The sequence below is a fragment of the Apus apus genome, chromosome 1 (assembly GCF_020740795.1).
Source record: "Apus apus isolate bApuApu2 chromosome 1, bApuApu2.pri.cur, whole genome shotgun sequence".
Lineage (NCBI taxonomy): Eukaryota > Metazoa > Chordata > Aves > Apodiformes > Apodidae > Apus > Apus apus.
The window spans coordinates 166,651,981-166,669,302 of NC_067282.1; the positions used below are offsets into that span (position 1 = coordinate 166,651,981).

The window sequence follows — 17,322 nt, forward strand, 5'->3', positions numbered from 1 at the left end:
ACTTTCATAGAGTATAATTGTGCTCAGCTGCTTGCAGAAGGTTGTATTTTTCTGTAATTATAACATTTGCTTGTGGCTTGTATTCAGATAAACAGGTTTTACTTGTTGTTGTTCTTGTGTAGTCCAGTTCATACTTCCTGGTCTGCTTCTCTGTTTTGAATTTACTTTGTAAAAGTTATCTCTTGAATGAAACTACCTTTTTTTTTTAGAGTTTATAAAGATAGTGGATATAGAAATTGCAAAATCTGAGCTAGTTGGCATGGATTGTTACAAAATGTAGCTTTGATGCATGCAAAAGGTTCTAGATTCTTTAGTAAAGGGGTAAAATCTTTACTCTGACATACCTGAGTTGGACATGCTGCATGTGTGGCACTACCTCTTAGAACATTTGCTGTTTTCTTATGCAATTGCTAAGACCAGTACTCTTAGTGTAAATATATGCATATGGGATTAAGTGGGTGATTGTTGTATGACTTATCTGTGTGCTCATATTGATTTTCTTCCTTAATATTTTTTTCTAAACTAACTGAACTTGCCACTTAAGTTGCTGTTAGTTCTGATATCGTACTTGGAAGATAAAATTACAGAAAATTACCAACTTGACTAACTTGTGGACAAAAGTCAGTCACAAGAATGTTATCAACCCTTTATGAACATATGTGACCAAATGTAAGCTTTTTTGATAGTTCGTGTAGATGTACTTTTGGCCAAATTGGAATGTTTGGGTATGGTCTCCATATTATCTTAGTAACCAGAAGTAGTATATTAATGCGGAGTGTAAAGCCATCAGGTTTATGCATTTTAAAGGGAACAAGGTTGTTGAAATTTGTCCAACCTAATAGAGTTAAGGTAGCTTTAATTAATGCAAGCTTTCAGCATTTAACATATTCTTGATTACTTCCTGTAACCTGAAGTTGCTCCTAACAACTAAAAGCAGTTGTTTACTACTATGTTCTAAATAATATGGCCCAACTGTTTAAGAGAAAATACATAGGGGAAGTCAGCACAGTAATCTTCTGTGACTGTATGCTGGTGTTTGGCCCACCTTAGAGGCAGTAGAGGCTGTCAACAATCTGCCCCATAAATCTCACTGGTAGCCTTGATGTAGGTATCTTTCTGTCCTAACAGTAAGTCTAATGTTCATGTATTTTACTGAAGTGAAACTAGTGATGAAGAGTTGTAGCTGACCAGTATTTATAATGAGGATTGCATTAGATGCTTTCCTTTTATACATGTATAGTACAGTGCCTTTTTTAGCAAAACAGTTCTGCCTCATTTTGGGAGAGACAGTATGTTAGAAGACAGTATTACCATCTGCTCTCCTGATTAAAACAACATTGTGAGTTTTGAAGACTGACTTCCTTATTATGCCTAATTATTCAGTCATCTTGAATTTTCTTTTGTAAAAGCCAAGCCAGTTAGTGATTAGACCTTTCTTAATTCTCCTCAATTGTATGAATGTGTGGCTCATTAACAATGTAAAACTCATTTTTAGTATCAAGTTTTATCGCACAAGTTCGTCTCATGACTGATACAGGTGTTTGAAATACTCTGGGTCTCATTCAGGTTGAGCCTCTGTTTAAGAGCCTGTGCTAACAGTTTCAATCTGCATGATACAATAGGTCATAGTTGATTTGAGCTTTCTAAAGCTTAAAGTGGAGTGTAAAGTCTGTCCTGATGCAAGTTGGTTATCAAGGTTGCTGATTAAAGAGAGGTCACCATGTGCCTAGCATGCAGTGGTAATAACAGTTTTGTCACTGAATTTTTCAGCTTGCCTAAAGTTGTTAAAAGACGTGTGAATGCTCTCAAGAACCTTCAAGTTCAATGTGCACAGATAGAAGCAAAGTTCTATGAGGAAGTTCATGAGCTGGAAAGAAAGTATGCTGCTCTCTATCAGCCCTTATTTGACAAGGTATTTTGATGTTTATCTGATTTGTACTTCAAAGCTTTAGCTAAAACATGGAGGAATATAAGCTGAAAGCTTATGCATGTTCTGAATTATTTTGGGTTTGTATGTGCCCATTCAATTACATTGACATCATTTTACCATCCATATGAATCTCAACTGAAATTAAGGGGGAGAGTTTCAGTCTATTACCAAATTAACTTCAATACACCAGACCTCATCATGTGAACTGGGCAGATGTCATGTGATATGTTAACCTATCTGGAACTCTGCTTATTTTACTGTGTTGAAAAGCTCATAACTGCTGAGTCATCGTCTAGGGCCAGCAGGAAAAAAAAAATAATTAATGTATTACAAATTGTGTAAATTTAAGGTTAATGATGTATTGGTTGCAATAATGTGAAATGTGAAAATATTTTTGGTTTAATCTTCCAGCGAAGTGAAATCATCAATGCAATTTATGAACCTACAGAAGAAGAATGTGAATGGAAAGCAGATGTTGAAGAAGATATTTCAGTGAGTATCTTAATCAGTTCTCATCAGTATCTCAAGCTTTAGCATTCAACAAGCTGCAATACAGTAATTGCAGTTTAAAAAAATCAGGTGTGTAATGATTACTTGATTATACTAATGATAATTCTTTATGATTGCACAGAGTGTGTATGAAATTTAATGTGTACTGGTACCAGTATAAAACTATAGTGAACTTTGTTTGCACTCTTTTAAAATTAAGAAAAACTAACATTTTTATTTTATTAAGGAGGAAATGAAAGAGAAAGCCAAGCTTGAAGAAGAAAAAAAAGATGAAGAAAAAGAAGACCCTAAAGGAATTCCTGAGTTTTGGCTGACAGTATTCAAGAATGTGGACTTGCTCAGTGATATGGTTCAGGTAGGTGATGGTCCAGGCTTGTATAAAGTTGTGTTAGTACTAATCCAAGTGCCTTTTGGAAAGGAGTAGAAACAGTATGTTACTTGATGTTTCTGTTGGAGAGTGAAAATGTTAGAACAAGTGTTTGGGTGTCATCTCTTGTACTTTATTCGACTGAGAGCACAGAGGACTCTGAAATACCTTCTTACTGTGTTGTTTGTTGAAGTTAGTTTACCTTACTGATACACTTTCTGTGCTTATAGGAGTGTATGAGGTATATATTAGATATTGTTCCAAACTGTACTAGGTGTTTGCAGGGATTTTTGTTGTGTACTGCGGTGGAAACTGTACAGCCTTTGTTGCCATCTGCTGGTCACATTTATGAAGATGTTTCAGTGCTGTAAAAAGGCTCTTGTCCTATGTAAAACTCTTTCTAAATATGGCTTTTTATCTTTGCAGGTAATCTTAATCTGTACACAGTTATAAGAATTGAATAAACTGTTTTCTTTACAGGAACATGATGAACCTATCCTGAAACATTTAAAAGATATAAAAGTGAAGTTTTCAGAAATTGGACAGCCTATGGTTAGTTGAACTTATTAAACAAGATTACTTTTGTGTTAAGACTTATTTGTGTATTAGTAGTGTGGTCTGTGATAGCTAATTGTCTTATGGCAGTCATGAGAAATGCATCTGCTTCTTGTCCTCTGAAAAACAGTACAAGGATCAGTACTAGTCTTGCAGTGTCATATGAATTAATTGAGACATTGAGTTAATAACTTGGTCTTAGCATCTGATGACTTTTTTTCACCTTTTAATTTTGATAACCTTCAGGTATTTTTTGTGTAACTTTTAAAATTGGATATAATTTTCTTGTCAGAAACTAGATAGTTTGCTTAATTTTAGTATTTTAAATTTGGCAGTAATTTCTGTATGCTAGCACCAGAAAGCTACACACCAGGAGATCTTGTGTCATGACTGCAAGAGGTTTACTAAGTAATAAGCAGAAGATCAACATGGTATATAAACGTTTGAATATTTAATACACAACCTGGGCAGCAAATTCCAGAGTAAGTTAGTTGTGTGCACTGTCTCAGTATTGGTAGAGATGGTTAAGTTCTGTTGCATTTTTTGAATTTGGATTTTAAATATTTGGAAGTTAAAGGTACATGTTGCTAAATTGCTAATGTTATCACTCTGCCATTCTTTTTAAGAGTTTCACTTTAGAATTTCACTTTGAACCAAATGACTACTTCACAAATGAAGTGTTGACAAAGACATACAGAATGAGGTCAGAGCCAGATGATTCTGATCCCTTCTCCTTTGATGGACCGGAAATTATGGGTTGTACAGGGTAAGTGCTAATAAATAAGTTGAAGGCAATGTAACAGTTTCTTATCATTAGCCGACTGTAGATTTACAGCATCTTGGGAAGGTGCTGGGAAAGATACTGTTACCTAATAACTTGTGAACAGCTGGGTTTGACTTGTGTTTCTTTAGTGTATTTCAGTAACTTAAATACAACATAGAAAACTATATATTTTCTCATAGAATGGGTAGGAAAAGACCTTTTAAAGATCATCTAGTCTGATTTGTCTTCAATGAGAGGGGACCTCTTCTACTAAATTAGGTTGCTTAGAGCACCATCCAGCTGGACCTTGAACTTATCCAGGGAGAGAGCATCTACAGCCTCTCTGGGCTACTTGTTCCAGGGTTTCATCACCCTCATGTGAAAGCTGTCTTCCTTACATCTGGTCTGAATCTACCTTTTATTTTAAAACAGTTACCTCTTGTTCTATCACTACGGGCCCTAGTAAAAGTCAGTCCCCATCTTTTTTTACAAAGCCCCCTCCAAGAATTGAAAGGCTGCAGTAAGGTCTCCTCAAAGCTGTTGCTTTTGCAAGCCAAATACCCATCAGAGGGTGTTCAACCCTCCGATCATTTTTGTGGCCCTCCTCTGGACCTGCTCCAGCAGGTCTGTGCCTTTCTTGCACTGAGAACACCAGAGCTGGGTGCAGTACTTCAGGTAGAGCCTCACCAGAGTGGAGGTGGAGGGGCAGAACCACATCCCTTGACTTGCTGGCCAAGCTTTTTCTGGGCTAGACCAGGAAATGGTTATCTGGGCTGTGAGTGCATGTTGCCAGCTTGTGTCCATCTTCTCATCCACCAATATCCTCCAGTCCTTCTCTGCAGGGCTGCTCTCAATCCCTTCATCCTCCAGCCTGTATTGATACTGGACCAGGGCTTGCCCTGACCCAGATGCAGGACCTTACACTTGGCCTTGTTGAACCTGATGAGGTTCACATGGTCCCATTTCTTGATCTTGTCCAGGTTCCTCTGAAGGGTATTCTGTCTTTCAGGCATATCAGTCACCCCATTGGCTTGTTGTAATCTCCAAACCTGCTGATAGTGCACTCAATCCCACTGTGTCATTTATGAAGATACTGAACAGTACTGTCACAATATGGACTCAAGGGACACTACTTGTCACTGATCTCCATCCAGACATTGGGCTGTTGACCATTAGTCTCTGGATGTGACTATCCAGCCAATTTCTTATCAACAGAATAGTCTATCCCGCAAATCTGTATCTCAACAGTTGATACAGATTGTCTGTGAAGACTGAGATAAAAAGTTTTTCAGTACCTCAGCTTTCTCCTCTCTTGTTATGAGTTGTGTTCAGTAGAGTGTACTTTCTTTGACCTTGCCTTTCTGACTGACATACTTGTAGAAGCCCTTATTATTATTCTTTGTATCCCTTGCCAAGTTCAGCTTCAGCTACCCCTTGGCCTTTCTAACCCCATTCCTACACAACTGAGTGGCATCACTGTACTTTTCCCAAGATACCTGTTCCTGCTTCCACTGCATTTCCTTCTTGCCCTTTGGTTTAACCAGGAAGTCTCGACTCAACCATGCCAATCTTCTACCTTCATTTCCTGTTTTCTTACATGTGATGATTGAAAGCTCTTGCCCTCTGAGGAAAGCATCCTTAAAGGATATCTAGCATATATACCTTACATATGCATATAAATAAGAAAAACCTAATTGATATTTATCTAGAAATACTGTTCTGCAGTCACTAAAGCTGAATTGGAAGATGGATGGTGTTATCTTTGTTCACCTTGGCAGCTTTTTTCAAAATGTGTTTGATCAGATCTTTTAATCTTTTTATATTTCTGACATGTAGCATTGTACAAAATCTATTACGTTTTTACTTTCTATATTGTGGTTGCCGGGCTTGTTTTAGAACTGTTTAATGTTTGCCTCTGTCTTTCAATTGATCTGTTTGATTAGAAGAACAGTCATCTATTAATCCCAGGTTCCTTGTGATTTTAAAGATCTGTTGCATTCCTTTCTCTGCAGTGTCTTTTGTTCTGAATTAGCTGTTATTATTCTCTTTATTCTATGCATGTCCCTTGTGAAGAGAAGGCTGAGAGAAACCTGAGTCGTACATAATTAGCCTTATGGGTACATCAGGGTTCTGTGCATCATGGCCTGTTCAGTTGCTTTTGTATTCATGTCTGATGTTCTGACTGCTCTTGAGTGATAACTAATTCGGAGCCTGTCACTGCATAGGGTTGGGTTTATCCGTACGTTGCCACGGAGTTGCTGATACTGACTTTCATTTACCAGGCACTTAATATATTTCAGCAAATATCCTGTAAGATCCAGTCTAAGTGCTTGAGTAGCTTTGATAAAACTGTCTTGTCTTCTCCAGTTTGGACTGGTTTTGAAAAGCCTAAATCCTGGCAGAAGTCACTGTAAGATTACTTCCTGCTTCTGTAAAAATTATTTATTCTTAGTCCTTGTTTTGTTTGTTAACTAAAACAACTGCTTCTTATCCCCAAACAAGTTACCTTCTTCCTTTGAGTCTCTAAAGGAATCTAACCAGAAACTTAGGCACATGTGGACAGATGGTCTTAACTGATGGGAGTTCTTCATTTACATGTCCCCAGAACTGGGAGTCTCACACAAGCCTGTGGACACGATTTTGCAGGATAGAGTTAAAAAAACAACAAAACACAAATCCAAAATGCAAAAAAACCCCACAAAGAAACAATTAAAACTTGACCAATAACTAAGCACCTGCTCATTGTATTATTTTTTGGGCTTATTGATTATAATGATAATAAGCCTTGGTGTGACTGAGTATGACATTACGTTATAATGGATAGGTAGCACTGAAAATTGTGATACCTTTCTTTGATGGCAAACTAGGTAGAACTTAGTAGCAGAAGAAAATTAGTATTTCAGAAATGGAGTGGGAAGGGAGAAACTTTGGAATGAAAAAAAGAAAACTTCAGTCCTAACATAGATGTTATTTTTGTGTTCAATAGTATAAACTAGTGAAAAGATAGTACTGAGTAAATATGACCTTAATATTTTATATGCACTGTATCACTTGCATTTGTGATAGTCTCAGTAGGTACCTATGACAAAGGGAATGGTATTAAGCTACAGCAGTTTGTTTTTTTTCTTTCCTCTGCAGTTGCCAAATAGACTGGAAAAAAGGAAAGAATGTTACTTTGAAAACTATTAAGAAGAAGCAGAAACATAAGGGTCGTGGAACAGTTAGAACAGTGACAAAAACTGTTTCCAATGATTCTTTCTTCAACTTCTTTAGTCCTCCTGAAGGTAAGCTGAACATCAGTTTATCTACATTAACTTTAAATGTAGTGTGTACTTGACTCACTTGTTTCTTCTTTTTTTTTTTTTTTTTTCTACAGTTCCTGAAAGTGGAGACCTGGTAAGTTGGCTTATGTAAGGGGGTGGAGAGGTAATACCAGTAGAATAATTCATGCCTCTGTATACAAAATGTTTGTTGAAGCTTGGGAATTTGTTAAACAGCTTCAGCTTTAACCATTTCTCTGTTTAACTATTCTCAGTTGAATATTCTGATGAATACTATGTTTCTGAGTTATATTTATTAGAAAGGAGTATTTGTTGAGTCGAATGATGGAGTTCAGTGTAGTAAACTTCAACAGCTTATCCTTTCTGAAAGCTACCTTGTAAATTGTTAAGTTCTACAAATGTAGTGGTCTTCATTATGAGCCCTTGGTCTAATGGGTGATTCAGGTCTCTCCCTTCAGGCATTTTTTTGAATGATCTTTAATGACTGCATGTATCTGGTTTGTATTTTATGCTGTTAAAAAAATCTCGAGCTATTAACTCCTGGAGAAAGTAATAAAACAAGAACGGAAAACTGCAAGAGCCCACTCTTCTGTGTGCTCACTAATAGAAAACTGTGGCAATAAGCCATGCTTTTTTTAAGGAGAAAAACTACCAAAAATACACCCTGCAGCTTGAACAAGAAATCTGATTAAAGTCTCCAGGTGCATGCTGTTAGAACCCCATTGGGCATTGACATCAAAAACTGTATATTCATAATGGTAAAAAAAAAAGTAAAAATCACACTTTTGGAATTGAAGATAACTCCTTGGGAGACAGCAGAACACTTGGTGGGTAAGCAGAGGAGTGAAAACCTAGGACTGAAGAGCATCTTTATGTGTTCAGGTGTTTCACAATGGCTTGTTTCATGGGAATCATGGAGTTGATGCACTGTAGGAATCAGTATCTTGTAAAATCTTTATTTAGATAGACTCATCTGGCTAGTGCTTAGTTATTAAGAGTATTGTGCATGCAAACTGAAAATCTATGGGAGGTATTAAATAATTTTTCTACTGAGTACAAAAGCAAGTGGGAGGTTGGGGAAGAATAAAATGTCAACTCCAGAATTTTGTATAATAAAGCTTACTGAAGAGGCAACCCCCACTGCGTAATGCAGTGTAAGTGTAAAGCTTGACTCCACAATTTCAATTCTATAAAGCAAGTCCTGAACCAAAAAAGTCAGCACGTGGGATTTGTATAAATCTGACTGTGTCAAAAACTGCGCACAGTGTATTTTTGTGTAAAAAGTACTTATCAGCTCATGGTTCAGGAAATCACGTTGTTTTATGCAGGATGATGATGCTGAGGCAATCCTTGCTGCTGACTTTGAAATAGGCCATTTCTTGCGTGAACGTATAGTCCCCCGATCAGTATTGTACTTCACAGGAGAAGCTATTGAAGATGATGATGATGATGTAAGTATAACATTCTTCCAAAATTCCAAAAACTTTGAAATAACGTTGCTTAAAGACTTCAGGTGATTATTAACTTTTATAATGTTGATATCCTTAGAGTGGGATGTATCAACATTAGTTTCAGCTGAATTTCCTTGGTTGTTCAGTAAAGATCAGCATAAAGGTAATTTGTCTTTGAGGCAGTGACTTAAGAGTTTTGCGGCAAAAGCTGTGGTGGAATCTGAACACTTAGAGGATGATTGAGTTTAATTTTATGTATAGGGCATTCCTAGGGACATGGCATACCTAGGGTGGTATACCCAATAGAATTATAATGAGCTGCCAGAGAACAGATTAGTCTGTCTAGCTGCTCAGCCTATTCTTTGTGCCTGCAGTGATACTGAGCTACCAAGTTCCTTGAGATTCAAGCCTGATCCTTTCAGGAGGACACTCTTCTTAAAAACTAATAGATAAGCGCATTCAAAGCATGCCAAGATATTTTCAAAGCAAGTGCTGCAAAAGCTTGAGTTAAGTGCTTTAAAGGAGCTAAGCTTGTAAAGCAAACCACAAAACCCTAGAACTTTCTGGGTAAAATATTTTCTCTCCCCTGCCTCTGCACAAACAAGGACAGTTTGACAGTTTGATTTGATTAAGGTAAATTTCTGCCTTAACATTAATTTTTAGAATGTAAAATGGTACACTTGAGGCCAAAGCCTTGGCTCCCGCAGGTGGAATAAGGAATTGACCTTTTTGTACCAATTGCCTTGGCTTTGAGACACCCTACTGGCCAGAAGTGTTGCCACAGTCTAATAAGGTCTTTCAGTGTTGCACGTAAGGAACTTAAGGTAGACAGTTGTCTCTGCCAGAGCATAGCTAACAGATTGAACACTTGTTCATGCTGATGCATAAATAATTAAGTCTGTCAAGTATAGGAAGTTCTCTTAGATCAGAGTACAGTGTGGTCTCTGGCATCTACTCGAGTTATCTGACTGTACTTGAGCCATTTATGGCTGTTTGTGACACTATCAAAACCATTTGTTTTCCTTTCTAGTATGATGAAGAGGGTGAAGAGGCAGATGATGAGGTAAGTTGGCAGATGGCCTTGATTTAAGTGGTTTCCCTTTTGTAGTTAGTTACCTAGAATAAGAGGTCCTTTATTTTTTTAATGCTTTAGACACTAAGTATTACTTATGAAGGGAAGATAGAGTACATGAGTTTGTGGATCTAGGGTGAATATTTAAAACAAAACAAATAAGCCAACAAAAAACCCAAATAAAGACAACCCTCACGAGTCTTACAAATTGTATTGATGACAAAAAATACACTTTGTGGAGAGTAAACTAATACAATATGCATAACTTGACGTGGTAATTAACATATTTAAAAATATAATTTAGTTTTAATTTTATGGAAAGTGGCTCAGGAAGCTGAATGTAGCTAAGTTGAAGTATAAACAAGTGTTCTCTTTCAGGAGGGGGAAGAAGAAGCAGATGAAGAAAACGATCCTGATTATGACCCAAAAGTAAGAAATTAAAAAGAATGTTTGAAGTTTGTGTATGCATACACACATGTAAAATTTTATGTAAGTTAAATCTTGATTTTAGTATTAATAGTATGTTTTGACTGAGGCTGTAGTCCTAGTTCTGACAATTTAATATTGGTAGAGCAACATTTAAAAAGTTCTTTCTCAAGAATAATTTTGTAAAAATACATTCTGGCTTTGAGTGCTGAAATGTGTCAGGCTTTGGTTTTCTATACATTTGTCTTGCAGCAAGTTGCTGCTAATGATGAAAATGTTCTCTAATGGTTTTAAGGGCATGCAGACAACCACGTAATCCAGGTTCAGTTTTTGGGAACTTGTCACAAGCTCACTCTGGTACAGATTTTCAGAGTAGACAATAGCAAGTTTTTAATTGCTTTTGAGGCAGCAGAAGTCAAGGTTCAGGAGTGAATCTACAGCCAGGCACTAAAATGTGAACAGCCAAGGGTTAAGTGGCAGCTGTCTTCTTCCATGGAAGAGCAAATGACTAGGCAGACTCAGTTTTCTGGAAAAGTGATTCTGAGCCACTCAATTCATAGCTTTTTCCTAGATAAGGAAAAACGCACTTGGCCATATGAAAGCATCTGTTGGTAGGTGAAACTTGCAGTCATGAAAATGAAGCCTGTCTGAATTAAAAACATCTGTTGCAAAATGTGCTTGCAATTTCAAATGAGAATGTAGCATATTGTTCAGTAGGAATGGCTTGAACTACAATCAAAGCAGAAAGAATTACATCATCTTAGCATTTCACATGGGGTGAAATGTAGGGTATAAAACTATTAAAATGTACAGCCTGTTGGTGATGTTTCATCAGCTATACTGTTTTCGAAATGATTCTTATTCAAAATAAGTTTTGGAATTAAATGTCCACCATTTCAGATTGCTTTTCTAGGCTAAACAGAACTGAGAAAGGGCAAGACTGTATGTTCAGTTTCAGAGAACAGACAAAGGGGCTAGAGACAGTAGTAGTACTGCAGTGTATTGACATAATAAATAGTTGTAAACTGATCACAGGCTGAAAGCCAGCTGAATGTGTTAAAGCACTGTGTTCCTAAATAGCTATCCAGACCAAGGTAGTGGAGTAAAACTTGCAACTGGACTCTGCCCCCAACAAGCCTTTTCCTTAGATTCCTCTATCACGGTGAGATACTGTTGCCTGTCTGTTTCAATACTACAGAAGAAATTTTCCACATTAGAATTTTCTAACTGCTGACTTTTGTTGTAAAGTATCTTTCCAGAGTGTTTAGAACATATCATGATTTGGTGCTTCAATGAGCTGCCCTACAGTAACTTCTAGGGGTTTCTTTTGCCTCAAACTGTGTAGGAGACCTGGATGCTGCTTTTGAGCCATGTTGTTTGTTATTGCACATAACTCTTCTCATTTTTCCAGTTTTAGGGTCTTTCAGAGTATCCTGCTACACTTAGTTCTGAGCAGATTTTTGTTCTGGATCATATACCTATGCACTAACAAAGCCAGAATAAATGCTTTGTAGATGTTGTCATGTCCCAAGACAGCAGTATTACTAATACTAGGCAAGTAGTTTAAGGGAAAGATAAAAAGAGCTTGAATACTAGAACCATAGACAGTATGCTGAGCAATATTAATAGTTCTTTTAAAATACTGATATCTCTAAACTAGTATTTCCTTTTTTCTCAACAGAAGGATCAAAACCCAGCAGAATGCAAGCAGCAGTGAAGCAGTGTGTATGTGGCCTTGAGGATTACCTGCACTGTAATAGCCTAAACACAACTATTAGTTACTTACAGCCTTATGTTTTGTATCTTGGTAGGATTAAGTAACCAATTTGTTAAAAAAAAAATAAAAAATCAAACACATAAGAACCAGTTTAAAATGTAGGTTCAATCTACCTAGCATTTTAACAGTATAATTTTCTGCCAATATGTAGAATGCAGTAAATCCCCTAAAGCATGAATGTTAATTCATTGCTACATAGTTTGGTTCTTGTGAAGTCTTTGTCATGTAGCTATTAGACTGCAGCTGTGAAGATTATCAGAACTGTTAACTGAGACCAATATTTGTTTAGAGAAAACTCTCCTGAAGAACCAACCAAAGTATTTTTCAGCCCAGTAGTCTGAACGGGTTTAAGTCTGCTTGCACTAGCTGTGCCTTCATTACTTTGTCATAGAAATGGCAGTGACTTGTACTAACTAGGAGATGATGATGCATTTTGAATTTGACTACTTGAGAAGACTAGTATAACTTGTTTAATTTCCAACAAGACCACATTAAACATTCATAACTGTCAGCTTGTTTATGCTATGGGTTTTGTATTTTATGTGACAGTGATCTACAAAAAAACCTAGTCATCATATTAAGGTTATTGTTTACCACTGGGGTGTGAATAAAACCTAGTATTTTCAGAAGCTAGCCTTGTTTTATTGTGATGTGTGTATCTGCATGTGTAAACTGGTAAGGCATATCTTCCATGCTGCAGTTCACTTAAAAACCAAACACAGTAGTTTGAAAGTTTGAGCCATACTTTCCACTTGCAGTGTGCTACTTGTGAATCTGAGCTTCTGACCTCAATTTTTTGAGTGTTTGGTCAACACTGCCATTTTGGAGAAGACAAGTTTCTAGAAGTGAGGCTAGATCTAATAAGGACTTCAGTATTGCTGTGCCTGACTCTAAGGCATTGGTTATTAGTATGAAATCTGGAGCCAAGAAAGGTGCCTTGAATTTTCAAGTCTGTGTGGACAAAACTGGCTTCTGGAACAAAATCTGCCCTGTGGCCTAAAGGAGTGCAAGAACACTTATCTGTGTTCTCGTTTGTACTCACTGTATCAAGCATCTGCAGAGGAGGAAGCAAGCTCCAAGGAATTAGTCTTGCCTTACTTAATTTTCTGTTCACTAAACTTCTATTTGGACATCCTGGTTCATACTTCATCCATATTGGATGTTCATTGTCAGTTGAAACGTATGAACTGGGAGATTTTTCTCATACTAAACTTGCCTCTAGCCTAACAGTGGAGGTGCTCTTGAGATGTGGATTTGAACGCACTCAGCTTGAAGAGACATGGGCTCATAGTCTTCCATGTGAGTTTTCCCAGTCAGTAAGAAGCTGCTGTACTCTGTGCAGTCTTATCCTCCATGTAACTATAGAAATTCTGGTCTTCTAAGCAAGTACCCAGATAACTTTTTGAGGGATGGACAGGTCTTTGTAGGGTTGGGAAGAAATGTCCAGCTAGCCATGGATCAATTTCTGCAGTAGCTACTTTTTTTTTCCATGTCATTGATATACTGACTTATGCATACAGAGTTAAGATTTGAAAAGAGCAGTGCAAGCAGGAGGCAACAGCCACATGAGGATGGGGCTGATGGTACAGTTTCTGTAGCGTGTCTCTTGCTTGGAGGGTAAGTACTACAGAATGAAGCTTATCTGAAGTGCCCTTCTGAATCCTCAGCTGCCCTGAGAGGAAGAAAGTCTAGTGTGCTCTGACTAAACTGGAGTCTTTTTTTTAAATTCTTGAAGGCTTAAATACCACCCTGCTTCATTTCAGAATTCCTGTCAGGCTTCATCTTTCTCCTCTCCAGATATATACAGATTTGGGAGAAGGAGCTCTTGTTATCTATAGCTGTATATAAAACAGTACTGTAGAAGCTGTGCTCTTAAGAGGTTTTTAGGTAGCCCATGGATCATAGCATAGAAAAGTACAGCTAATGAAAGATTGACATCACAGTCTCTGGTACCTTTGTGTTAAAGTAGATGCAGTTGAGTCTTGTGATGGCGTAAATCCTGGTGCAATACACTTTGAGGCACTGATCCTGCCAGATGTTTTGCTATCTCTTGGTCTCTTTTCTGAATGTCACACAGGGTTAAGTTTAAACTTAAACTTCAGGGCATGCAGAGACCAAACTGATGGTATGGTATGAGCTTGAGCAGTCATTAATACGGGGCTTTGGGGTTCATACTTTTAGTCCTGAGAAGTATCTGAAGTCCTTACTTATATCTAGCCCATTTTTACTAACAGCATCTGGCAACTGTCTTAAAAAGAGAAAGCACTGTTAAAACTTGTCTGATGCATTTCAGAAGTCACGGTTCTTAAGAAATTTGGCTTGTTTCAATTGCTTTCTCATTTAATATCTTCATATGATACAATGGGATGCAGTATTTGAAAAGGGGAGTTGGTAGATGCCAAAGCTCACCTGCAGCCTGCAAGATCCAGAGCCATGAACCCATCTTTGTCAACAGATTTTGGTAAGCTGCTTTCTAGATCTACTAGGTAGTTTTAAATCAGCAGTCCTTGTGTTCTCCAGACTGCAGCGAAAGGAAGGATACACTAATACAAATTGGAGTGCCAGTTCTCATAGCATCAGTTAAATAAACTGTTGGTGCTTAATGTAGTTTTGTGATGAACAACACTCTTGTTTAGCAATTCTGAAAGGCAGTTTGTAGCAGGAACATTAAACTTTCAATATTGATTGGAGTATTGCGACTCATTGTTCTCACTACTCATGGATTTATACCAGCTCTAAGAGAAAAGTGCTCATTTACTGTTTGAGGCAGGTAAGTTACCTTTATTGTAACAAATTCAGGCTAGCAAAATGTCACTGAAATAGGATTTCTTGGTCAGTTGTTGCAGTACTGTAAATTTAGAATCTGTAAATTGTCTTTTGTCCAGTTTCAGTTGCTGTATTGAAAAAAAATATCTCAGGGAAAAATTGGGGGTTGGTGAGGAAAGAGGAGAATTAGCTGAGACTTTGCAGAAGAGGGAAGGGCACTAAAAGCTTATGCTTTATGGAGAGGGATGCTTCTTTGTAATTCTAGGCTTTCAGCAGATTACATTACCACTAAAGAGTTTTCCTATCTGCTATAACTTTGCTAATGGTAAAAGAAAACCCAAAACAAACCCAACACCAAAAAAATAGTATACTGAAATAAATTAGTAGGCCATATTCAAGCTTAGCATTCTTTAGTTTTACTTTCTGGAGAAGGATGATGTCAGGTGTGGTTAGAAATGTTACCTTGGATTATTTGAACTCTAGACATAGCAGCACTTCTTACCAATGTCTCCTACAGCTAACTTCTAGCTTTTTAGGTTCAGATCCTTAGTTGGGTTCTTGGAACTGGTGTTTTTCAAGCTAAATAGCGGGTACTGTATTTTTGACATGTTTTTACTAGTTAAATGAAAAAACACAAACAAACACAACAAAAAACAGAATACAGAAAACTGCAAGAACTGAATGTGTTCATCTTTGCCTTTAAGCAGGTACTGAAACTTGCTTTCCCTGGGATTTAAGGCCAATTGTTAATAGACCTGATGCAGAAATTGATAGGGAACTTACTATATGTGTTGGATGACTAGCTTGTCTGCCAGAGATTTCCTGTTTCCAAAGATTGCTTCTTAGATTCTTTGTGTTTGGGAGGATGATTATGCTGACTTACCCAGTGGCTTAAGGAAACAAAATACAGGACTCAGTAGGAAGTGGACAATCTGATAGTGAAGGCATTTCTGTATGTGATGGCCTGCTAGGTTGGAGCTAGAGCCACAACAGGCATCCAGTTACTTGGCTCTACAGTGCATCCTTCATCCTGTGCAGAGGTAGCCTTCTCCAAGACATCATTGCACAGGTCAGAAAAGTTGTTGCTACCACCCCTCCAGTTTCATGTAACTGCTCAGTTGTGTTAGAGATGCACTGGTTCCCTGCAAGTTTCCAAGAGAGTGTTGAAGAAATGACTTTGAATTGCTCATTTACATGAACATAAATTCAGCTACTGGAAGGAGCAAGTCTTCTGTATGCTATCAAGAAGAGCTGGAAGTTTGTCCACATGGCACATGATTTGTTTCATGACTCCTGTTCTCTGCTCCGACTTCATAGTCTTCCATAAGATGGCCTGGGTCTGATCTTTTGTAGGAAACTTGGAGTGAGTAAAGCAGATGAGACACAGCACATCAAGCAAAAGAGAAGCTGTTACCTGTTTGGATGTGCTTGGTATGTACCAGAAGTGTGTGCACAATGACTGGGGGAGTGTGGCAGTAGAGCTTTTGTTTTCGTGGGTGTCTAAAGCGTGCTGAGTTGACAAGAAAATTTGTCTCTGCAGCTGCAAATGGGGCTTAGCTCCTGAATGTTGCTGTTGTGAGCTGTGCTTCTGTATGATCAAGTGCTTCAAGTATCTGCCCAAGCTTAGGTTTACCCTGCAGTTGATGAGAAGCAGTCAGTGTGTTCTGAACTCACAGCATTGTTTTACTCAGCACTAAGTAATCAAATCTAAGAAACAGCATGTCATTTGAACCCTCTTTCAGGCTGACTTTGCTCTACAATGTGTGTTTTTAATATTTTAGAAGCAGCTACCTCTGAAGTGCAAGGGACTTTGGGAAAGTCAGGCTGGAGCAGCTGCAATGTGAACAGACTGCACATTGCACAATTTCTTCATTTGGTACTGCTGGGGGTGACAGGGAATGCTACAGCCTGGGGAAATGTGGTTGATAATTATGGTAAATCTTCCATCTATATATGCCTGCTTTACTGTGGGGTGTAAACACCTATTGGTGAGATGGAGCTTATAAAAGCAAGAGTCTGGCCCCCAGATAATGAGTTCATTGCTTCAGTGTTCTGTCACCAGCAAGTTCCAAGGAAATTACAGGGAGATGGTAAAGATGAAGACAAGGCTTTACAAAATAACCACTTACTATCTAATGAATCACATACTGCAACACATCTGTTTATCATGTATTTCTGAGCCCTTGACTATTTTCATCCCCTCGTTTTTCTTATATTTAGCAGTGACCAGCTTACATGCCCTCAAAACTATTTCTCTTTTAGCCACTTTGCAGGACTGGAAGAGATGAGCATGTTGAAGGGCTGTCACTCAAGACAGGTTTAGCATCCCTTTGAAACCAATAGTTGATGTCTGCAGGTTCATTACCCAGGAGAACACTAGTAAAATTGTGGGCTTTTTAGTCTTTCTTGGTGGCTTCCCAAAAC

General features: G+C 37.8%; 1 protein-coding gene across 3 annotated transcripts in view; it reads left to right on the forward strand.

The window, feature by feature from the left end:
- NAP1L1 (nucleosome assembly protein 1 like 1) overlaps nt 1-12,765 on the forward strand; it is a 30,853-nt gene extending 18,088 nt beyond the window's left edge. For 2 of the 3 annotated variants that reach the window (XM_051613734.1, XM_051613744.1), the window contains exons 5-15: nt 1,771-1,912; nt 2,342-2,422; nt 2,667-2,795; nt 3,288-3,359; nt 3,989-4,128; nt 7,264-7,409; nt 7,502-7,521; nt 8,735-8,857; nt 9,888-9,920; nt 10,308-10,358; nt 12,037-12,765. In XM_051613734.1, coding sequence (XP_051469694.1) covers nt 1,771-1,912; nt 2,342-2,422; nt 2,667-2,795; nt 3,288-3,359; nt 3,989-4,128; nt 7,264-7,409; nt 7,502-7,521; nt 8,735-8,857; nt 9,888-9,920; nt 10,308-10,358; nt 12,037-12,072 — 973 coding nt within the window. In that variant the 3' untranslated portion in view covers nt 12,073-12,765. The remainder of the gene's footprint in view (nt 1-1,770; nt 1,913-2,341; nt 2,423-2,666; nt 2,796-3,287; nt 3,360-3,988; nt 4,129-7,263; nt 7,410-7,501; nt 7,522-8,734; nt 8,858-9,887; nt 9,921-10,307; nt 10,359-12,036) is intronic. The other variant, XM_051613753.1, reaches the window with a different exon arrangement.
- The last annotated feature ends 4,557 nt before the right edge of the window (nt 12,766-17,322 follow it).